Source organism: Tyto alba, unplaced genomic scaffold (genome assembly GCF_018691265.1).
Source record: "Tyto alba isolate M040663 unplaced genomic scaffold, T.alba_DEE_v4.0 Super-Scaffold_13, whole genome shotgun sequence".
Taxonomy (NCBI): Eukaryota; Metazoa; Chordata; class Aves; order Strigiformes; family Tytonidae; genus Tyto; species Tyto alba.
This window is the reverse complement of record NW_024881275.1, coordinates 7504317-7529298: the sequence shown is the minus strand read 5'-3', so window position 1 is coordinate 7529298 and position 24982 is coordinate 7504317. Positions and strand designations below refer to the sequence as shown.

General features: G+C 38.7%; 1 protein-coding gene across 3 annotated transcripts in view; it reads left to right on the top strand.

Annotated features, from left to right (window-relative positions):
* The window catches only part of ATG10 (autophagy related 10), a 90291-nt gene that overhangs the window by 52666 nt on the left and 12643 nt on the right, over nucleotides 1-24982 (top strand). For all 3 annotated transcript variants that reach the window (XM_042788066.1, XM_042788064.1, XM_042788065.1), the window contains one exon: nucleotides 8313-8410. In XM_042788066.1, coding sequence (XP_042644000.1) covers nucleotides 8313-8410 — 98 coding nt within the window. The remainder of the gene's footprint in view (nucleotides 1-8312; nucleotides 8411-24982) is intronic.

The following is a 24982-nucleotide window of genomic DNA, read 5'->3' as shown; positions in this document are numbered from 1 at the left end:
GGTGGAGGGATTGAAATCTTGAAGTCATTTCATTGAGTCTCCTGCATGGTAGCATAAGTATCTTCTGTGTTTTGAATAATCTCCTAACTTTATCTAGATAAAGATGTCTGAATGTTGCCAGTGCTATCTTTTCCTTTTTAATTAAAAAGTAGCTTAAGCTGCTTTGAATATGTTTGGTAGATTTAATCATTCTCTGCCTTATATTGTTTAATGGTTTCTAATTTTGCAGTGTTAGCGTTTTAAAAGGCACTTTAGATTTAAAATTAAAGAAGAAATTCTCATAGACTCCCTGGTGGAAAGTTTCTAGTCTGAGGTGCAGTTTCAGGAATGGATAATTTGGGGTAAATTTTCAAATTGGGATGTGGGGAATTGGGGACATTGCTCTGCCTCTACAACTCATTTGCACACATCCTGCTGCAAATTTATTCCTAGAGTTATTACAGGCATTTACAAATTGCAATGTTTTGCCTTTAAACTTATTATGCAGACAGGAAGAGAAAGAAAGTTTTTCTGTAAGAGACAGATTAACCTATTTGTGGTCCTGAAAAAATGTCGTCTTCTTGGTTTTAGCTGAATTAATAGTGTAATGTCTCTCCAGAAGAGGATGGAGACTCTGCAGGTAGAGGAAATAGGACACTATTTCTACTGTACTGTACTTTCATATAATTAGTATTCACCATAAGCAGTTAATCACCAGAGAAGAGCTCCCAGAGACAAAACAAGTTGTTTAGCTTGTCAGCATCAGGGAATCGGAGGTGTTGAAACATGACTCCTTATAGCTGGAAGTGGATATTACAGAAGCCAGTGGATGATCTAATGCACAATCAGTATTATGTGCCAACAGCTCCCCTTGCAGTACAAAACTGTAATTGTTCCTACAAGTACAATTACGTTTTAAAACACTTATTGGGAACCTTTCACAATGGAAAGCAAGGACTTTTTAAAGATAATTCCTAAAGTCACCTGGGTTCTCTTCAGCATGTAACATTCTCTTTTAATGTTTAACATTCTCTGACTCTTGAAGAGAGAAGGATACGAAATGCTGGCAGTAATACTTTTCCTATACTAGTTTCAGCTAGTATTCTCTGATTTTAATTATGGATAGCTTACTTTTGAAAATGAAAAATTCTGTCATCCCTGCAAGTTATTTGCCTACCTGTGCCACTCTGAAAATCCCAACATAGGGTTTTCAGGAACATGCAGATGACAGTCACTCACAATCCTTTGAGATATCTGAGCAAAGTATCTTTTGTATTATCCTGAAAACTCTAGGTAAGGCCCTGAGATTTTTTCCCCTTAATAGTCTTCATGTGGTAGGCTCCTCACCTTATTTCTCAGACAACTAGTATACACTGCATTCCTCATCTGGAATAATCTCCTGAGATCTATATCAATTTCCCAGTCTAAATTCCTACCATTAATTGTAGATTAAGTAACAGGATTGGTTCCTCACAAGTCTCCTATGAGCTGTTCACGGTTTCCCTTGAATCCTGCCCATACTGATCATCATGTTAATTAGAGCTTGTTGCAGGCGATGAAGGTGAGCTATAATCCTCCCAGTGTTTCCACAGCCCTGCCCCGTCTTGCCTTGCCCAGCAGCAGGGCACAGAATTTGCATTCAAAACTGGTTCCTCTCTGGCAGTATTTTAAGTGGCCATTACACCTTGAGGCCTGCCGAGGAAATAGTAATTCTTCTGTTCAACCTGACTAAGTAGTTTTGCTTGTTTTGCAATATTCACTTCCTCGTTTTGTATGTTATATTAGCAACTGGTGCCAGCCTGTCCAAATCTGCCCTTTTCCAAGTAGACACCTTAAAAACTTTTCTAGAACAGTTAAATCCTGCCTTTCTCCCATTGTATGTGAGTCCAGTTTTCACTGACTTGGTCTCTCACAGTCCTTCCTAGGAAAAAGGCTTTCGGTAGAGTTGCTGAGCAGATTTTCCTGTCATTTTCAACATGGTTGGCGTCTTCAGGAGTTTGTGTCAGTGAGGACATCCAGTGTTCACTCCTCTCTGCTAGCAATTGTGCTCAAACATTACATATGAGTTCATCCTGCAGAAGGGTAGAAGAGAAGTTGCATTGTATCCTTATCCTTGCTGCTGTCTAAATTGGATGAAACAATTTGTTTTTTGTAATTCATCTTTAGACCTCTTCTTTTGGTGAGACAGAGTTTGATAGGTGGTGCAAGGTAAGCATTTGAAATTTTAATTACAATAGAACCAAAAGATTTTGAGAGACATCTAAACTTTTTTGGTAGTCTCTGGGGATAGATCTACAAAGATCCTGTTCTGTGCAGGGACAAATACTTCAGCTGAGAATGATTGTGATGACTGTCTAGAAAGATATTTGGGTACATAATAAGATACAGGAAGATATTTTTAGGCTACATATATATATATGTAAGAAACATTTTCGCTACCTCATGATACTTCCCACGTGGAATATATTCCTAAATTCAGAGCTACGGAAGTCCCAGTCTGTGTTAGGAGGAGCTCAAGGCAGTGGTCCTCAGTACCTCAGAGAACTAGGTGTCATTTCTCCAATATCAGTCTTACACATGCCGTACCCTTCAGAAATGGGAGCCCATCTTTCTTTGGCTTCTGAGATTAGCAAATAGGTAGTTGAAGAAATGCATGAACCCCTGCTGATATCTGATGTCAGCAATTAGCCCTCTTAGAGACAGATGGTATAGGCAATTAGCCTTCCCCTTCAGTGCTGGCATCAGCCAGATGGGCTGGGCTAGGTCCAGTAAGCTTTCTTTAATCAGCAGAGTATTTTCTCCTTTTGTTAGTCTTTAAGATGTCAAGGAACTTCTGGTCTTTTCCTGAACTGTCATAATCTGAAGCCATACATTCAGAAACCTCTTGCACTGACAGTAAGGCAGCAGCAACACAATCACAGTTTGAAACAGGCATCATTCAGGAATCACCCTGCATGTTGAGAAAATAATGGCTTATCTCACACTTCTCCTTATTTTTACTACAAAGGTAGAGGAAGAATCATGAATGCTGGCTAAACACTGAAAATAAAGAGTTGAACTAATAGGAGTCAATAAGGGCTGCACCCTAACTCCTCTAGAAAAGAGAGGAGAAATGGGATTTTCAAGTTGACCTGGTCAAAATATGTTTAGCTCTCTGACATATTGGTGGATCCCTGCCAATCAAGAATGTGCTAATCAGTGGTTAGAGAGAGGGATCTTGTAAGATAATGCAACTTCCTCTGACCCTGAAGGCATGACTTTCTGTATTCATAACTGTAATGGGCCTGGCTGATGCACTTTCCAGAATACAGACTTACTCCCTGACCTCAAAAGCATGTAACCTCTCTGTCCTTTCTCAGAAAGATGGCTTCTCTTAAGACCATGTCCCATATGAACTGGTTTTATTGTGGCTTTGGACATAAATAAAATTTTACAATCAGATATTCTCCTAGGCTGTAAGGGTGTTTTTTCTTTTGTGGCAATGGTTTATTAAGAGCGTTTCTTTGGAAAGTATACCAGAATGAAGCCTTAACACAATTTGTGCACCATTTCACAAAAAGTGTCAAATAACCTTTAATTAAAAATCTAAAAAATTATTAAAAGCCCTCTGTAAACATCAAGAAAACAGAATACAGCAACTTGGGAAGCTTGAAAATTTTCTCCAAAAATGTACATGAAATTTGTATGCCTAAAGAATTTACATTCTTTGCAGAAATTAAGGTGCCAAGTCAGCTGGGAGCTGTAACTCATATGTAGCCTTAATGCCACACCTTGCTGCTGTGAGGGGGCACAACCATCTGCTTTTCAACTATTTATTTGTGGTGACATAAATGAGTTAACCCCAAGAGGACCATCAAGAACCTTTTCTCAGAAAAGTTTATTATAGTCTGGAAAGTTTACATAATAAAAATCTGAGTTTGTGTAGTTGTTCTTGTCTGACTCTTAAGGAAGATGAGCTGGTTGATTTGAGCCCAAAGTTAATTAACAGCAGAGACAGAACCATACTTAGGAGTTCTTGATTCCTATACTTTATCTCCTTTCTTGTAACAAAAATCTTGGTTACTTCCCAGACTCTTTTGGCCTTTCTCGTCAAGTTTATTGTGTCAGAGTCTGCATTTTGCGGAGCCTGGATTAGTACTGATGAACTTATGATGTGTTGCCTGCCAGATTTGTGGCATTATGGTCATGGAGCTTCAGACAAAGATACAGTAAATCTGGCTTGACCCACGAGCAGCTGTAGCTGTGTGTTGTACATTTCCTTTCACTCTCTGTCATTAATTAATGAGCTGAATTATACAAAATGTACATATAACCACAAACTTTCACTTCAGTCTCTGTACCTGTCCCAGCTAGACTTGGGATAAGATTTGGACCAAGGTGCAAGCACCCCAGCAGCTGTGTCATCGTGGGTGGATGATGAGTAAATGTATTGCTGGGTGGATCTGAAGCCTCTACCTTCCTCTCCTGCCACTTCCCTTGGCTTGGTGCTGCTGTTGCCTTCTTTTTCTGGCTGAACATTTTGAATTCAGCTCCATCACAGGAAAGAAGGAGACAAGAAGCAGAGAGGCTGCTTGGCTCAGCAGGTGTCACAGTGGCCCCTTGTTGCTAGCAGCAACAGTTACAGACTTATTTGTCAGCCCAGCTGGATATTTGAGGTCTCAGTGGGTTGCAAGAATGTGTAACAGGGCTCCAAAACATGTGAATGCTGGCAGTCATGGAAAAAGGGGTCTAAAAGTGCCCAAATGATACAGATGTGTTTTGTGCAAATCTAGGAGCTTGCAAATAAAATGGATTCACTTGTATTATCCTAAGCAGGTGACCAAATTCACACAAACTGAGGAGTTTAAAAGTATAAAACGCACCTTCAGGCTGATTTCCTCAAATGGTCTATTGTGTCTGTCTGAGATGGAGTTGATTTTCCCCACAGCAGCCCTCCTAGTGCCGTGCTTTGCACGGGCAGCTGGAAGGGAGTTGATGACACACCAGTGTGTTGGCTACTGCTGAGCAGTGCTCGCACAACACCCAGGATGTCCCTCCAACATCTCCCTTCACCCGTGGGCTTGGGGTGGGCAAGATCTCGGGAGGGGACATAGCCAGGACAGCTGACCCAAACTGACCAAAGGGATATTCCATTCCCTATGTTGCCTCCTTGGCAGTAAGAGTGGAGAGAAAGGAGGAGGAGAGGGGGTTTTCATTATTTATGACATTTGTCTTTTGGAGCAACCACTATACGTACTGAAGCCCTGCTTCCCGGGAAGTGGCTGGACATCACCTGCTGATGGGAAGTAGAGAATAAAATCTGTTTTCCTTTGCTTTCATGCATGACTTTACTTTTGCTTCATTAAATTGTCCTTATCTTGACCCACGAGCCTTTCATTATGTTTTGTCTCCCCTGAGCAGCTGAGGAGGGGAGTGATAGAGCAGCTGGTGGGCACCTGGTGTCTAGCCATGGTCAACCAACCACAAATGAGTTTTATCATCCACACTTATTGTCTGACACTGAAACAGGAACAAAACCAAAACAGGCTGCAAAAGCTCCAAACTCTTCTTCACCAGATGCTTTCTAACAAACAGTCCTTCTATCAGTCATTTGAAGATCCTACTATAATTGGTTTGTTGTTGGTGGTTTGTTTATTTTTGTTTTGTTTGTTTTGTTTTGTTTTAATTGAAGGACAAAACGCCAGACTTCACATCTTCATCCCACAAAAGAGGATGGAGAAACTGTCCATTCACCACATCTTCTTTTGCAGGGTCTTGCGGTTCCCAGTTGTGTAGCTGAACCTCACATCCATTTTGAGTATTGATAACTTGTTCTTTCCTGCTGCATCTGGTTTCCCATCTTCTAGAGAACTGAGCTAGTCAGTTAAATAAGAATTTACAGGATCACAGTACTTGTGAGCATGTATGAAAGCTTAATTTAAAAAACACGCTTAATTCAAACTCATTTAAAGCTTAGCATATTTCAGTACATATAAGTGCATAATCAGAATGCCCAGATCAATTTTTTGTTCCTATGTGAAACACTGCAATTACTGTATAGTAACTATTATTAGGTATTAATATAAATATTAATAAAATTATAATGTAAATATTAATATAAGTAATAATAAGTATTTTACTGTCTGTGATCTAACTCTGATGTGAAGTGAAACTTCCAGTTTAGATGCATTTGTATTTTTCTCTGAATCACAGACAGGTTTGGGTTGGAAGGGACCTTAAAGCCCATCCAGTCCCCACCCCCCTGCCCCGGGCAGGGCCCCCTTCCCCCAGCCCAGGGTGCTCCCAGCCCCGTCCAACCTGGCCTTGAACCCTTCCAGGGAGGGGGCACCCACAGCTGCTCTGGGCACCCTGGGCCAGCGCCTCACCCCCCCGCACAGGGAAGAATTTCTTCCTTCTATCTCATCTACATCTGCCCTCTTTCGGTTTAAAACCATTACCCCTCGTCCCATCCCCATCACTCCCCGATCCACAGTCGTCCCCCCCCTCTCCTGCCCCCCCTTTAAGCCCTGGGAGGCCACTCTCAGGGTCCCCCCGGAGCCTTCTCTTCTCCAGGCTGAACCCCCCCAACTCTCTCAGCCCGGCCCCCCAGGGGAGCTGCTCCAGCCCCCCCAGCATCTCCGTGGCCTCCTCTGGCCCCGCTCGAGCAGCTCCGGGTCCTTCTGCTGTTGGGGGCCCCCGAGCTGGCCCCAGCACTGCAGGGGGGTCTCCCCAGAGCGGAGCAGAGGGGGAGAATCCCCTCCCTGGCCCTGCTGCCCCCCCTGCTCTGGCTGCAGCCCAGGGCACGGGTGGGTTCTGGGCTGCCAGCGCACGGGGCTGGGTCATGTTGAGCTTCTCATCAACTAATGATATCATGGAAGATATATGATGGAAGATATTCTGCTTCTCATACATACAGTATATAGCTTATGAGGTAAATACAAAACTCAGTTTTAACTATGGTATGATTAATGCTTCAGTAATATTTGATTGTTTCTGTAAATGAGGTCAACAGTTACAATCAGAGGTGGTTACATGGTTATATTCCATATGTATGTTCTGTATTTGCTCAAGTGTTACTAAAAAAATTCTCAGATACACAGAAAAGTGTACAGAATAAAATCTATAGTGGCAAATCAAATTTTACCTTAGAATGTGTGTTGTCCTAGATTTTGCATTTGAATGTTCTCTGGATTCTCTTTGCACGTTGAATAGAAAACAGAAAATTGCAAGTATGCATGTAATTTCGTATTACCTGCACACAGATGATCTGAGTGTAAATACATCCTTCCAAGGTTAACTTACGCTCTTGTAAGAAATTTCTTAGTAAACTAATGTTAGACCATCTCCAGCACAGCTCTGGTATCTGCCATCATAAGACAGAGGTCATGACGGTCTAACAAGTCTCACGTTTATGAGGGTGGCATGATATACCTAGTTAATATACTTTTACCACCTCAGATACTTTATTTGCCACCTGCTTCTGCTATATGGTACTTCTGTAAGTTCAGAACTTGGTGCTTTTTTGTAAATATGTGCATAAATTATAACAAAGCAGAGTCTGTAGGCTGCTAGTTTTAACTTATATCTAAACATGGCATTCAAATGTTAATAGAGTGAATAAATCTTGTTCATTTCACAGACATGAAAATGTCAGTAGTATAAAACTATTTATCACAAGATAATGGTTTCTGACACCTAATAAATGCCAAGATGAAGCTACTTATTGAAAGTACATAAAAATATTCTATGGCTGTTTGCCAAAAATAAATATTCAGGAAAAACTGACATGCTTATTTTCTAAGTGGTTGACACTAATTTCTTGCCATAATTGTAACATCACAACTAAAAACCTGATGCAACAATGCTATATAAATGCAGCTCAAGAAAAAATTATGGGCATGTAGGTTACCAGAATGAAGTAAAGTTTTGTTGGTAAAATTTTGTTCCTTAGATTTTTTCCACTCTCTCACTATGAAATGCATGTATTTTCTTGAGATAACTGTTCATGACATTGTTTTGTGGTTTTAAATTCATCTTACCCAAGCATTGTTTTACAAATTTGTTTTCAATTGACATCTTAGAACTGAAACAGTAAGTTGTTACTCTCAGGTGACAGAGAAGAAAGCTGAACAGGGAATTTAGGGTAGTTTTATATGCCCCTTCAGTCAGGATTTGAGCAACACTGTTTTGGTGTTATGGGGCCAGACGGGGCTCAGTCACAATTTGCTGTTTTTTTTTTCTGTCTGCTTCCATACAATTAGTATTTTCAGATCTACTTTTGCTATTGTGTATTAAAGATACAGCATGATTAAGAGTTTTGACTGTGGGTTGTTGTTCTCCCCCTTCCCCCCCAGATGGAAGACCTTTAACTCTGGAAGAAATATGGAAAAATGTTCATGCATGCTACCAGGCTCGTCTGCTGGAGGGGCCCTGGGACACTATTACACAGCAGGTGAGAAACCACTGGTCCTTTACAAAGCTGATGAATACAATATATGCCTGAATCCTCAATGGCCTTATTCCCCTCTTGGACACAACTGAAATATGTAAAAGTCTAACTGAGTTTGTGCTGAGCCAGTTATGAACAACAGTTTTAGTCCTGGATTTTGGCAGATATATAGGTGTTCACCATGGAAGACTTAATGTGACAGTATCTCTTACTTAAAATACTTTTCCAATGCCAATCCTGAAAATTTCAGGCAATTTGTAAGTAATCATTGATTTGGGTAAATACAAGGTAGATTTATTTATATAAGTGAAATATATTAGTGTAATATTTCACACATTGTTTATTAATCAGGTTACCAAAAAAGACTGTAATTTTCAATTTTAACTTTTCACCTTTAATTTTTTTAAATTTTCAGCTTTAGGATTGGAGGAGAGAAAATTGGTCTCTCAGTCAAATAGTAAGTTATTGCTGACTATGTCCTCAAGAATTTGTAGTTAATGAATGCCATGTTTTGCAAGAGGAAGCAGATTAGCAAACTGTGATATCACTGCCTTCTTTTAGAGCTAGTCAAATCACTTCCATTTAAAGAGATTTTAAAGTCACCAGATCATTTCAGCAACCGTTCCCAGACTTCTGATGACGACTCTCATGAAAACAGTCATGCTTATTCGAGGAAGAGTGTGAGATATGGTTCAGAGCTGAGTTGGTTGTTCTGGTTTCTTCCCTTGGCTCCAGGCCTTCAGTGCAAATTTGGACAAGGAATAGAGACTCTCTGGGTGTGATTTTTTTATCATCAGACAAAGATACTAATGTGTCCTTTCTTCCTCCCCTTTCCTTCCTTGACTTCTTGATTTTTGCTGTTTCCAGGTACACAGGTCTCTTACCATAGTATCCAACACAGCAAGGATGTAACCTCAGCTGAGTGCTACAGGTGTTTCCTTAATTCAACTAATACTATTTAATTACAGGATGCCTATTTATAGTTGGTACTCAATGAGAACACAAGCAGCATTCATGCTTTTGCAGCCATGGACTTTTACTTAAATTATAAAAGCTCCCTGAACACCTAACACGCATTGGTTTTCTGATGTTTGTTGTGCATGTCTAAATTCCAGTTTTGAGTTTGAAGATTCTCATAATGCATCCTTTTACATAATGTATTAATTACCTGACTTGCCTACTGCAGAATGAAGATGAGAAATTTATGTTTTAATAAAATCATGTAATATGGTAGCAGATAATTGATTTTCTGCACAAGAAAGTGTTGCAGTTCAGATTTTTCAGTAAAAATTTATGATTTATGGCTGAAGTTTCAGGTTTGTGTCTAAATCAATCATGACTGTTTCTGCATAGAAAGTCAGAGGATTCAATTAACTTTGCTTTCACTGCATCCACCTTCTTGCATTCCTAGTAGACAGAGATAAGTAACCCTGCAGTCAGATGCTAGGTATCCTTTAGGGCTTACATCTCTGGTATTTCCCAGCTGAGCTGTTCTGGCTTGTGGTAAATTTATATTCCCACCTGCAAAAATGTACAGGAAAATCTGCTATGTGCACTCCAGAGGTGGTGTGCTTTCTCTGTGCTCACATTATACTGTGGCCTGAAGCCACGTTCAAACTCTTATGTAGAAAGCACAGTCTCTTTCTATTTGTCTGCAAAGCACTGCAAGAACCTACAGCTCTGTAGAGATAATAAATCATAATGCATTGCTACTGAGAATAAAGTGTAAACAGTATGTTTGGAATGTGTAAAATCAGAGTGGTGGAAGTCAAAAGGAAAAACAGGTCACTCTCACTCAGAGATTATTTGTGTCTCTTAAGGAACAGTAAAGTCAAACTGTCCTGCATCTAATAATTAGAGATGTGTGTGAGATACATACACACAAAGACCTGCAGAAAGAGTGGTAAAATTTGTGGAGTGCTGAACCTGATGTCTCTGTGACACCTCTCCAGAGGCAGTTCAGCCAATGTGACTCCAATGACAAGCACAAACTAAGATGTAAGGAAAAACATTTTGGAGAAATTAGCAGTTATAGCAGGAAAATACTATTGAACATAACAGCAAGGTGACTTTCCATTAAGTAAGGAGATTACAAACTAAGTTAAACTGTCTATCCTAGAGTAATAAAGACTATACCTCAAGCTGATAGCACAATGCCAGGACTGCTGGCAGGGAGCAGAGGCCAGAGGAGTTAAGGTCCTCCAACAATCCCACTACACAAGTTGGAATGACTTTGCTTTTTTACCTGTGCAATTTGTATGTATGCCTTCTCCCTGTGTGTACCTGTGGCTGAAAGCCATTGAATTCCACTGACTTCAGTGAGGTTAGCTTGCTTTACATCAGTATTGAACTTGGTCCAAAGGCCCCAGCTGCATTCCTGGATTGGAAATACACTTTCCCACATGGCTGCGAGAGAGAGGCTCCAGAAAAGCAGCTTTAAGAGGTCTACGGTTTTAATTTTAGATGAAAGCAGAAAGGCAGCAGGCAGTGAGGGAGCATTTGCTTATGGTCATTCAGTCAAGTGATGAGAAGACAAAGGAATGCGTGGTTTGTGGAAGCGTACATCTCTGGAGCTGAATCAGAGGAGAGGAAAGCATCAGTACAATTAGCAGTGTGAACTCTATCATATTTTCAGTGCCAGCAACCATTGGTGCAACAAACACTTCCCCTTGTAAACTGAGATACGTATGCCAGTCCAAATATAAAACAGCACTAGAAATCAGAGTATTCTCAAAGGAATTATGAAGGATAATAAAAACATAATGTAAGCACTAGTCTGCAAGCCTCAGATCAAAGCAAGAGTTAGGTCTACAAGAAAAAGAGTATTTTCCCCCCTCAAATGAATTAGGGTTCTGAATTGAAATACAGGGTTTTCTCTTCCTTTTCTGATTTTCTGCTGACCCATTTTGTTATGTGGGTTAGGCTTTGCCTACAGGGACACAGATCATATAATGCAAGTCACTGGGCGAACTCACTAAATCAGGCTTGAACTCTCAGTACACGTGAACAGCAGAGAGAAAAGGTTTAGGATTTTGCTTCAAAACAGATACAAATTTTAGTTTCTACAAGCAATCCACCACTGAGAAGAAAAATGTACCCTACCACTGTCCACTCATAATGTTGCTTAACTATTAACTAAGGCTAATTTTGCACATTGATTCGATAGATGGCAGATTAGGAAATAAAGTCATGTTGCCTTTTCTTCTCCCAGATCCAGGATCTTACAGGAATCAATTGGGACTTATATTCCATATATTTTATGAAATGTGGGTGCCATGCATGTGCACATTTTTGATACAACTATATTTTGTCTTATACTCTTCCTGGTAAAATATATCTGAGATCAGGAACTGAGACATTACATAAGCTCCGAAGTATTTAACTTTTTGACAATTACATTTGGCGATTACATTGCCAAAACCAAATTTTAGGTAAAATTTTAAAAAAGTTACTTTTGACTATTGTGGAAAGTCATGCTCATTTTTAGAGAAAGCATCTTCAAATATTTTTACTGACTAGGTTATTTTTATTGCAAAAAGCAGAAGTCAACTAGTTACCTTCTCATAAATAAATTAGCATGATAAGGTTGCATAGTATTTTATAATGATAATTGATAAATGGTGATGATTTAATTGCACTTCCTCTAGTAATAATCTTGAAAATGCTTAAATGAAGTTCATATGATTGGCTGTCTTCTGAGTTAAATATCCCTGGAGTCTTCAGTCATCCCTTTTCTACATCCGGCGATAACTTGCTTTAGCTGTTTTAAATAATACAAATCAATTATAACACACAGCTGTTTAACAAAACTTCTAAATGTTGCTACAGGTCTCTGTGGATATTTCCTGATGGCTTATAATGACATTAATTTAGCACACCTGGTAAGATCTGTGTGAGCTGGAAGCAGCTTAATTCTGCAATGACAGGAAAATTAAGGAGTATTTATGGATTACTGTTGCATTTCAGAACCATTGCCAACTGTGATTTTAGCTTCTTTTTACAAAGAGTCAGAAATGGAATTGCAGACATTGCATGCCTGTCTCCTGAATAATTTACTCGTAACTTGGTGGGTACTTTTGAGGATATCCTGTATTAGTTATTTCTCTCTACACATTGTACACAAAAGAATGTCTCTTCATCTTTTGAATTAATGGATGCTAGAAATGTAGTCTTCACAAGAAGCTCCCTTCCGAGTCCTTGTAGCCTTTCCTGAACAGCAGGCAAACAGAGATTTCCTCAGTTGTCCCTCAGTTAGGTTTTCCCATTCAGCTTGATTTAGGATGGAATCCCAGACTTGCATCCCCCATACCACCATGCTGGGGAACCTTTAGGCTCTTTACGCTGTCAGCCCTGGTGTTTTTCCTGACTGCACTGCTTTTTAAAAGTACTTATTAAGCCTGTTATATATCAGCTGTAAGATCAAATAAGAGATCTAGATGTTTGGAAGAGGCCAGGGGGAGAAAAAGACAGATATGTCAGACTGCAAGAAGTTGCAAATAGGATGAATGTAAAAATAACACTAAGGCTCCTAGAGAGATTTCAGATCATAGTGGAAAACAAAACCAAGACACATTCTCCAAAAACTCAGCTAAAAGAAAGTTATGGTAAATGGGAAGAAAAGTCTAAACAAAAAAATGATGAAGTCAGTCATCGTGGTAATGGATGGCAGCAAGAGACATGTATTTCTCTCACATGTACTGTGATATTCAGCAGAGAAGTGCAGTACAGTTTTAAGTAAATACATAGTGGCATTGTGTAAAACAGCTCAAACATATTGGTCCCTCTTTGTGTAATTGAACAGCAGATCCACCACATTAATATCTATGTATAATATACCAGAGGCATAGTTAAGTTGGCAGCAGTCCAAAAGTGCCATAGTCAAATGCTAAATGATGAGACAATTTGAAAGGAAAAAAATACAAGAATAGAAAAAAAGTTCAAAAACAAAGAACAGAGAGTAGAGAATAGAAATGTAAGAAAGGGGGAGAAATCTTCCTGATTGTAAAGGTAAGCATATTTTATTGCATGTTAGTGTATGATTTAACAACCAGGAATATAAAAAACAAGGATAACTAAAGTTTAGTTAATCTGTAAAGGCTACATTTTACCTTTTATCATTTTGGAAATCTCTCCCAAGATCGATGGGAGATGTGAAGCAGCAGAAGGTGACTATATGGTTACAGCCAGGACTTCTGTCTTCAGACTATGTAGTAGTAGGTACTTGCTGTAGAAGTTGGAAATACAGAGACCATAAGTACCTGAGAATATCAGATTTTGTCCTCTAATTTTTAGAAAGCTACTTTTCAAAATTATGGCATGGTAATCATGGAGATTTAAAAGCTTAGTAATTTCACCAGAAACTGTATACACACTTCCTTATAAGCTATATGCATTATTGCATACAGCAAGAAAGCTGCTTTGTAAGTTTTAATATATGTCTAATGGCCCGATTTTCAAATAATAATTAAACTATTTAAAAATACAGATGAAAAACTGAACAGAGATGCTCAGCTATCTTAGTGATCCATGTTTACATTTTTTCTGACGTTGTGAGATGACAGTCTTCAAGACTGAAGCCCTTTTTTGTTAGAATGGGTATGAGATAGTCATTGGCAGTGCATGTATTTTCATCCTGGTGTGGCTGGGTGTTCCAAACCTATTTTGAAGTACCTGCAGGAAGGACCAAGACAACAGTGTAGTCTCCACATCCAGTTGAGTCACTGATTTCTTCAGAGAGTGTGAACTGGTACTAGATTGGTGATGTATACAGTCTCCTATTAGAAGATGAACTGAGACCTATTTATTTCCCAGGCACCTTCTGAAAGTTTTTTAAAAATAGTATTTACTGAATTGGAAAATGGGTGAAGGCACTAGTCATTTTTCATCCTTTCTTTGACCTGATGGTATTTATAAAAATGTATACAAAGTAGAACAACTTCAACACGGGAAACTAAAGCATTCCCACCTCAGAATACCATGTAGGTCAATGGTAGGCAGTTAAGAGATTTACTTTAAATCAAGCAGAAAAGAAATTTGAATCTAGGTCTCTTGTGTCTCAGGTGAGTTCTATACTTGCTTGTAAAGGAGAGTATAACTGCCTACTTGTCTTTCTTTTTCATGTGTTTTGTGCAAGACCTGCTTTGGTAGGCATACTGGGTAAATGCCTATGGGCTACCTGCATTTCTGTCACAGACATACCCTGAGGCTCATATTGGGGTATAGGCCACAAACTGATCATCTTTTCAGGATGCAGTCGTTTATGCACATGCCCAGCGACAGAAATATGGTTTTTTTTTTTCCTGCTGGGAGAGACAACACTCTTTAGAAACAATATTTTCTAAGGCTACAATGAAGCTGAGTAAAAATTATATGAGTTTTAGATACGAGCCCTTGAACATATGTACCCAAGTCCATTTTTGATTCTTGTCACAGTTATTTTTTCCTGTGTAGAAGCAAACTAACAAGACTTATAAAAGCTGATGAATGAACCTGTTCACAGTCGGTACCAAGTATCACCAACAATTTTGTTTTTAACAGTGTGATAGTGTCATAAAGCCTGACCTCCCCTGAGAAAACACAATCATAAACACAATCAAGTGTATGTGCCAAGGCTTAATCAGTGCTCAGTGATGATGGAATGTAAAATCAAACATCCAAGGATAGAAATCAAATTGTATTATTGCAGGAGACTCAACAGTTGAAAAACTGCCCAATACAACAAGAATGAAGACTTGGTGACTTGAAGGTCCTGCAGAAGTAGTCTAAAAAAGTAATCTGTGAAGTATTATGAAAGTTACAGAGCACATATGTCCATACATTGCTCCCCCTCCTGCCCTTTCTAACCAAAACTGTACAGATGCAGTTACTTCTATTACCAAAATGTGACTTAGAGCTGTGTGTGTGGGCAGTCTCCCAGCCACAGGAGTGGATGTGTTTCATGTGTGATACCTTGGTTCTGGATTTGCCAACAATAAATCAGCATTTTGCTTGCTTAGTGCTTTGCTGTCTCTCCAGAAAAACATTCAGAGCATTCTCATACCTACTGTAAACGTGGCAGTTTGTGAGGACAGTGCATATATAAGCCTCAGGACTATATTTGAACTCAGATCTTCTGCCACTCTGAAATTCTGCTTCCAGAAGGGTGAAAATACCTTCAGAATTCTTAAGAATGATAAGTTTCCTGTGGTCTCACTGACTGTGTTATTCTGTCACTTTGTCTTCTCATAAAGCTTATTTTTTCATATGCTTCTCCTTCATGGCACTGCAGGAAAGATAAACCTAATGGTCTAATTTAGGAATAGCAATCTCTGCAAATACGCCTTTCTTCAAAGTTTCTTTTTCCTTTGGTGTGTTCCGGTTGTTCTATAACCTTGAATAAATTCTTAAATATGGGAGATCATTGTTTTTGATGTGCTGGTCTATTAAAAGGTCCTGCACAGTGCTTCAGCTCTTAGCTAAAAGGCTTACCTTGTATAACTTTCAAAATAAAAAGGTGTGGACTGTTGATGCCAACGCTAGTCAAGTAAGGACTGAAGGTGATTCTGCTGTTCATGCATTGTTCATGCATCTTCAGGTGCTGACTATTCAATTCTTTTTTGAGTCCTCATCTACAATGAATAAAGCTGTTTCCATTTACTAATAGCATTTCTACTGCAAAAGGGATGCGTTAGCAACTCTATCCCACAAAGTACTGGTCTTAAGTTTCAGAATAGTAAGTGACAAGGAATTCTCTGTCTGTTTTTGTCTCAACATTTATTTCTCAATTTCATCCAAATGAGGTGTTTTTCTTATATCATTTGATACTTAGCAGGTAGTTGTAATATAATCTCTGTTATATGTCCATACTGTCATATAAAAAAGTTGTCAATCAAACCTAAACTACCTAAATAACAGCACAAAACTGCACTATTTCTATATTAATCTAGAGTCTGCTCTTTTTCAATATGTAGTTAAGAATCTGAAAGACATATTCTTTATAGTACTTCAATAATCCTGTCCATTACATCACTTAATTTATAGCAGTGTTAACAGAAAAATCAATAAACATTATTTCTAAAATGTCAGGGATGTTAATGGTGTGATTTAAAAAAGGAGAAAGATTCAAAACTCTGAACAGAACACACTGATACAGTGTTGTAGAGGCACATCTTGCTGAAACTGTGGTAGGGAGGATTTGAATCATTATGGCTCAGTCATCTTGCAAAATGTGTGTAGGTAGCTATTCTTAGACATACAAATCTTTCTTGCCATATTGTGGGATTTTGCTAAGTGGGGGAGGCTGTATACAGTATATCTTAACAGAAGGTTGCTAAGATCACTCTTAAATCATTTTGAGTCATATCAACAGTTGCTATGGATCCCCTGCTAATATTTTTGGAAAATTATTAGTACAACTTCCTCAGGAAAGGGAGAATTTAAGAATGGGAAAGCTGGGTGGATATTTATTTCCAACTAAAATTTTTTGTGGTGCATTGAACTTTTGTGGTTTAAACCAAGTGGTAGTGCTGTACAAGCTAGCAAGTAGGTTTTACTTTAAAACTAATCATTAATTAATAACAGTTTAATCTTGCTTTTTCCAGTAAGATTTTATGGACATAAACCTAGTCGAACTAATTTCATAGGAGGAAAAGACCAAATAGTGGAATAATACTGGAAGTGGTGTAATACTAGAAGATGTAGAATAAATACAGAGGCTTAATGGATAATTTACATGTAGAGATAAAAAGCAGTAGGAGGATACTTGCCATTTTCTGGGGCACTATTCAGGATAGACTTTCAAGTCCTGGTACTATTGTTGAGTTAATTGGTTATTCTGAAATGAAGATTCAATAATATTTTCCACACATATATGTAATTAACTGAATGAATTACAATGTAATGGTATTAATTCTCTTGATTCTTTTCTACTGGTGTAGAAAAACTGTTTCAGTGCTACACATTACATTTACAGATAATTTATCTAGCAGAGGCTTTGCTTCCACAGAGCTTCCCAAGCAGAGATTTTGTGGAAGAAACTGTAATAGCATATTCCCTCCCTGGTCTGGCATTTCTCCTTGTAGGCTGAGGTTGGTTTCTATTCTGTCTTCCTCCTGCCGTGACCTCTAGCAATTCACTCCTAGAATGAAGCTGGTTACTGAACATTCCCCCTTATTGAATATTTTTCTGAAAAATGCTAAAATGCACAACAATGCTGACTGCACAATATAATAGAAGTGAATATCATATATGACTCATTCAACTCTGTTTGAAAGGGAACTGTATGGTCACAAGGCATTGAAACTTTATAACAATTTCCTTTTTTGTTTTCTGTAGCAAGGACTTTTGGCCAAGCCCTTTGGCAGATTTTTTTGTTGTTGTTTTCTTTTTTAAATTAAAAAAAAGAATTGTAAGTGCCGTTTACGTGGAAGTTCGATATCTGTGTTACCAGAAAGCAATTTGTACCTAAGCACCTGTGCTCTCAAGTTGTGGAAGCAGATGGTATCAGCAGTTCAAAAGCATTTAGACAAATTCATGAGACCGCTTGTCCATAAATTAATCCAAAATTACCAGGCAGGAATGGGTCCTCCATCATCCTTAATACAGCAGACATGCTGGAGCAGTACAGGGGGAGTAAACCACAGAAAGCGGCCAGACTCTTGTCCCAAAATAGCCTTTCCAACTGCCGCTGTTGGAGACAGGGTGGGTTGCTAGATGGACCACTGGTCCAGTCCAGTCGGGCACTTCTTACATTTTTAAGACAGTCTGAGGTTCAGAAAAGTGACCCAAAGTTATTAATTTACTCCACATAGTCAGACTTGTTTGTGAAGCAGTATACAATCTCAAAGGCTCACAAAACCAGCTGGGAGCCCTTGAAGTTGAAAGTCAACTGGAGTCCCTTTTTGGCTCCTCTTTTTGTATATTGTATTTCTGATTCCATAGCAGCCTGATTCAAGAATGAGGAGAGAGGCCACCTGAAACCCGCTGTAGAGTGGGAGCTATGGCTCCTGTAGAAGTGGTGGGTTCAAGGTTCCATAAGGTTGTAGCTCTTCTGTGCTCTCAGAAGAGAGCTTGGTGTTTCAGTCCTGTGTTAACTGAGACACTGATGTGATCAAAGTCTTTTCTAAACTCTGAATACCAGTCTCACCAAAGCATTTAGCTGCAGTCCTGAGGTGGTCACTTTAGCCTTGCAGGAGACAGTTTCACTGTCCTTTTGGCATTTTCTTTGGCCTACCTTTGTCATGCCAGCATTCACTGTTCCGGTGGCTGCTAATCCCTGTTCAAACCTCCAACTCTATCGTGCTGCTTGTAGAGAACCTTAAGTACCTTGGGCAAACTCGTGACAGAACTAACTTTTAGGTGGTACGAAGTTTGTAGCATTATATTGGGTCTATCTTTAGGAGAATTACCATGAATATTGACAATCCTACTGCATCTGTGCGAGAACACTGGATATTCAGTTTCAACAGTGATTCAGAATACTTAGTCCAACAAACGTTGTTTCAAATGATAGGTAATACAAGATGCTTTGACTTGAGGAGGGGAGCACAGACATCTGCTGCTATAGGGAGAGATAAGGAACAAAGAAACCCTTTGGCCTCAACTCAGCATGAGAGTTGAGTCACACTTCTATGGACATGTCATTGCCTCCTGATATTTGATATAGTTAAATTAGTGTTCTACTGCTCTGCTGCAGCAGAAATTTGCTTTCAATTCATTACCTTGTGGTAATTGCCTGTCTTCTGATTGTTTTAGCTATCGGTCTTACTGGCTTCTTGATAAACTGTAAAGAGGAGGTAGGAATATATGCCATCCCATTTGCTGGTTACAGTATTTCAAACTTAAAAGTCTTATGAAATGTCTCTTCCCAATATATTTTTGTTCAGGAATTCCTGGGATTATAAAATGAACCCTTTTGGGGCACATTTGTCAAATGCCAGTATGGATTTTTTTTCTTAATTTACCATTTTTTAATCAGGGTAGGAAATCTGTCTCCACTGTCTTTTCCATACTTCCACAGCTTGTTGGATCGTTCAGTTTTGCACCTTACATGAATCTCTTAACTTAAGAACAGATTTTAAATAGTAATTAATTAAGACTATATGCTACATAACTAAAATGGTGACAACTGAATTAATCTTATTTTGGCAAGCATGGAAGAAGAATCATCTGTTTATTTTCTTAGGAAAATGGCTGAGATGCCATTTCTTGACAATATAACTATGGACCTGCCAATTTTTAACTATAAAGTTTTCTTAAAGAATCCTAAATGCAAGTTACATGCTTGTGAGAGTTTAAGCTTTAAAAACACAGTTTTGTCTGAGCGTCACCTAGTGCTTTGATTCCTCTTGTTCTTAAAATTAATAATTCAAACCTTATTTTTTATATATATAAGTAACAGTATAAATATAACAATATATAAATATATAAATATATAACTATATAAATATGTATCAGCAGTGTTGGCGATTTTTGATTAATGTTGTACTTACTTTACCTCTTGAGTATGCCTTTCAAGGATCTTTGTGTTAGCTGTTCAACAGCTTTTTAAAAAATAATAAAATTCTAAATTGTAAAAAAGTATCATCACCCCATCAAAACTGTAAATATTGTATAATCAGGCAGATTTTTGGGATGAAATATGAAATAGGTCTCTGTCATCTAGTTATTATATTTTGTATTCTGTAGTATCAAGTATAACAATAATAAGTTAGCTCTGCACAAAAAGTGCATATGCATATCAGGTCTTATGGTAGTCCTCTCTGTTGTTATCATTCTCCTAGTTACAGAAATCACTATATGGAGAATATATTTAACTTTTGAATACACCTAAAATAAGAAGGGCCTAAAGTTGTAAACCAAAGTGGAACTTCTGATTTAAACCCATTTCCATTCTTGAACTTTGTCATTCTTTACTTCTGGCAAACTGGCTTTGTCTGTGACTTTATAACTTGCACTGTGCGTTGTACAAGAGAAGTAAAGCTGTCTTCAAATACTGTGGATAGAGGTATTGTTCCTGTTTTGGATGCACCCTGGTAGTTCTGATAGCTTTAAAAATGGAAAAGCAAGATTGATGTTTTTGTGGCATCAAACTGTAGACATATTTAGCTGTCACATTCAGCAGAAGCCGCAGCTGTCAACATAAGTAGCAATAAGTTAGCAATATAGAAGTGATGTGTGCACGGAGCACGGGGGCCAGAGCTCTGTCCAAAGGAAAAGACAGTTTTATTGCAAGTTGTAGTCAAAAAGCAGCATTCAAGCTGTGATCAACCAGGATTAGTGACATTAGGCGGGTTTTAAGATGTCCTTTGCTAAAAGAGCAGTTTGTGCCATGAAGTGTTTGTTTCTTCAGAAGTTGTGTGGCCATGATGGTTTTGAAACAGCAGGTACAAAGTGGTAGGTGTGGTTCATCTTAAAGAAATTCTGGCTGTCTTAAGTGTCCTTATATGGTTTGTGTTGTAGGATCTGTCAAAGCAACTCCATTTTCCTCAGAAAAACTTAGCCATTTGATTAATTGCTTCTTCAGCTTGGACTTCATATCCTTCATAAAAAAGGACAGGATCCAGCTTAGTTGGCCCTATGGAGTTAGTAGTAGTAAAGTATTAATAAAAACTTGTCACTAAAGTTAGTTGGTATGTCTTTTGAAATGCACAGGGAGCAGATACATTAAATCATAAGGGCAATTGCAGCTGCTCGTCTCCAAAGAAGAACTTCAGCATAAATCAAAATCCCTCTGCAGCCTTCTCCTCCAAAAAGAGGTTCAGTAATGACAGAAATTTGCTTTTTTGGTCTAGTTTGCACTTCTTTGTCTCATCAGGGTCCCTTCAAGTTTTCCCTTGCTCAGTAGCATTGCAGATTTATTTGGATTGTCTAAGAAAATGCAGGAGAACAGCGGTAGTTGCACTTAGTAGTCATTCTCCAGCACCCGTTACAAACAGAAGTAGGTTGTTTCATCTTAAATGGGCGTAGCAGTGGGAGTGCTTCTCTGGGTCTTATGGCAAAGTTATAGAAACTTTCCTTGGCTATATCAGTAGGATGACTTGTTTTCTGCTTGTAAATTGAAATCAAGGTGACTACAAATGTGTTATTTGTCCCAGGTAATAAAGTGTATTCCATGCCCACTAGGATAAATAGCTTTTTTGGAGTTGATGGCTACTACAGCAAGCACATTTCTTTCAACAGCCATTTTGCCCTCCCTGAAATTTTTTTTAATTGTAATTTCTCTGTATCCAATACAAATCCTATCACTAAAGCATTATTTTTGTGAAATGACTGCATTAATAGAAAAGTTGTGACTTATGTCAGTAGCATGGAGAAGCCTGATACAATTAGTAACCTAACAACAGCTTTATTACTATGATCTATACCTTCTATCAGGATGATAAAAGTTCCCTGTGCAATTACAGTTCCTTAACATTGTGTCTGCAATACAGTAGTTCCATAGTACTAGAGTTGCTGTTGCTGTTGTAGTAATTCCATTACTGGAGGAAAATCTTCTGTGAAGAAAAGGGGAGAGAGAAAAGTTTGGAATATTTTCTTGTGACAGTTGCTGCCCTATTGCCTTTGCAAGCACTGTTACTGGTCCTTGTAAACACAATGTGTGTATATTCATCTGGCTTCAGTGCTAAGTCTTGAAGTTTCCCTAGCCTTCATTCATAAAAATGTTACTCACTTTTTACACCTGAACCTGAGCACATGTGTAATTTAAGGATAAAGTAATCCCTTTGGCCTCAAGTTCAACACGGTTTAAATTCCACGTGTGCACAGTTACTGTTCTGGTTGTGGGACACACAGTCAATCTCATGAGCAAAATTTTATTACTTTTGTTCTGAATGAGTAGAGTTAGATTTTATTAACAAGTAAGTTATTATTGATGTATATAAAAATGAGAAAATAAAAAGAAGATAGACTGTGAATTAAAGAACATAAAATACCTATAGTATCATAAAATTGAGTGAAGGATTTTTATTTAAAAACATGCATTTGTTTCAGTAAGTGTGGTCAAAAATTGGTGAAAAGGGAAGAGCATGCAACTTCTTTATTCATTGCATCACTGTTTCTATTTCTCTAAATGGAAGAGATTATGGGGTACATGTTTTATTAATCCTGCCTTCTTTTTCTGACCTGATGGTTGGGATTGTGAGCACTGATGAGAAAATATCTGAAAAGAATTGGTCCAGGCTGTGGTGTTTCTGCATGAAAGTTTTGACACCCCTTCCTGAATTTATTTTTGCAAAGCAACATCATGCAGACTGGATTGGAGAAGAGGCAGTTTTGGGCACAGATCCCTTGCACTATCATAAATGGAGAGACCATAAATGTTATGATGGATGCTCGAAGGCAGTTTAATGTAGCAATGGAGAAAATAGAAGCCATTACTACTGGAAGAGCTCCAGTTATGACAGAGAAAATAAATGGTGCTGTTACAAGAGATGTACTGACAACAAAATACCTGCTGGCTGGTGAAGCGAAGAGCAGAGCACAGTACAGAAACCTCTAGGCAATTACCCGTTACCTGAAGTAATGCTTATTTTTAGTTTAAATCTGACATGGATAGTATTTCCTGTATGAACTGCTTGATAAATTGACATAATCCAATCTGATGGAAGTTTTAGACTTAATTAAACTTGTACCTAGGCACTACCCAGTCTTTGCCACTGTTCAGATTCATGTCTTAACATTTCGCTGTGCTATAGGCACTGCACAGGACAGGGAGTGAAGTTAGTTTTTTACATCTTAACTCTTGATGACCATGTGAGGCACAGTCCACTTTCATTAGTCAGTGATGACAGGACAGGTGAAGGATGGTTGATCAAGCCTTCACGTCTCTGATGGACTTTATGGGAAGATGTGTTCTTACACCACAGAGAAAAAACTTGTGCTCCACTGAAATGTTTTCCAGACCTCTGGGAGCCTGTAGCATTCATTTTTTGTTGTTGCCGAGGGCTCAGACACACTGTCTAACATAAACCTCAATGAAAGACGTTTAAGGTCACCAGTTTAACCTCACAACCAAGGCAGCTCAGCACCTGTGCATGGGTCGTTATGGTTGCGCAGCTAATGAACAGTAAGCTGTTGTGCTGCAGCCACATTCAGTCTTGTGTAACATTCCTAAACAAAACTACATTAAATTTCAAACTACCCAATGAAACATTTCACACCTTTCATTCATCTATCTCTTGCATGGTTTTTGTATGGGAGGAGTTGAGGTATCAGCTACAGAAATGGGTACAGAACATCCTTACAAATCTTTCTTGAAGCCTCCTAGTGAAGAGGTCTTTCTACAGAAAATAAATGAAGCAACATTCCGAGCTTTCAAATTCAGTGGAGCTAGTTGCTACCTGTAAAAATTTTATTTCCTGTGGAAGTTGGGTCAGACTCAGAGGGGTATGCAAAAGTAAGATGGACTCTGGTGTATGGTGCTGAACAGACAGTGTTATGAATAAGCTTCATAGATAGATAAAAGAAAATAATGCTGTTAATTTAAAAAATATCTGTGTGTCTGTATTACTGTCCAGAAGAGTTGTGGGCAACCTGCAGATAGGTTCTTGCTGTACAATGCCATTGAGTAATTGTGAGAATTAACTTGAAACTCTCACATATTACTCTCTAAAATGCATTGCTACATGACCAATTGGAAAAAGATTAATTGTAAACTAAGAGCGGGAATACTCTTTTATATTATTTAAAGTCTTGTTTGTTTGTTTGTTTGTTTTTTGTGTGAAGTCCCAGTAGGACTTAGATTTTTCATCTAACTGGCTCATGGATCAGGTTAGCTGAAGGCTAGTGTTTCTGCCCTAGTATTTTCCTCAGGATACATTTCACTGCATGTGGAATATCATCATTCCGCCAGATGGCTGCAGCAGGTAGAAAATATGCTCATGAAGCTGATGCAGCACAAACTTTTATTCATTCTTACATGGGGATCCTCATGGGATTCACATGGGAGCCTTGTGGGAATGCCTTTAGGTACAGGCTTTGGAATTTAGGATGCGACTGAATCAGATCTGATGCTCTGAGAGTGTTTTCCCTGATGGTCAACAGCTCTTCCCTGCCTCAGTCTTTTCGCTTTTTAGAGGCTTCTGCTTAATGGGTCTTGGCTCAGGATTTCTTTCAATCTCTTGTGCTTTCCTGGTTTTCCTGTCAGTGTGTGACATATCCCTATCTTTAAGGTTTTGAATAAACAGCATGGCATTCTTGCACTTTCATGCCTTTCGTTGAGGGAAAGGAAGATGCATGCAGCAAGCTGAAAATTCTGACTTTGGACACAGCTGTTTTGCATGACATGGTGTCTGTGGACTTTCAGTGCTGAAGGATCTGTGTAACAATGAACTTCATTTTCCTGGATTAGAGGTAAACAAATAAGTGACAGTGCTAATTTTTCAACAATACCCTGATAAATGGAAACTAAAGCACCTCTTCCTGATGTGCAGACATGCAGCTTTAGTGCATGTCATTCTCAGAGCCTGGCCAAGGAGCAGCATGAGTTTCACTAAACCCTGAGTCATTTCATTGTTGCCATTCAAAATTCTGTGGATTACAGTGAGATTTACACCACCCTAGCACACCTGTTACTTCAGGATGTGTAGGAGGCAACCG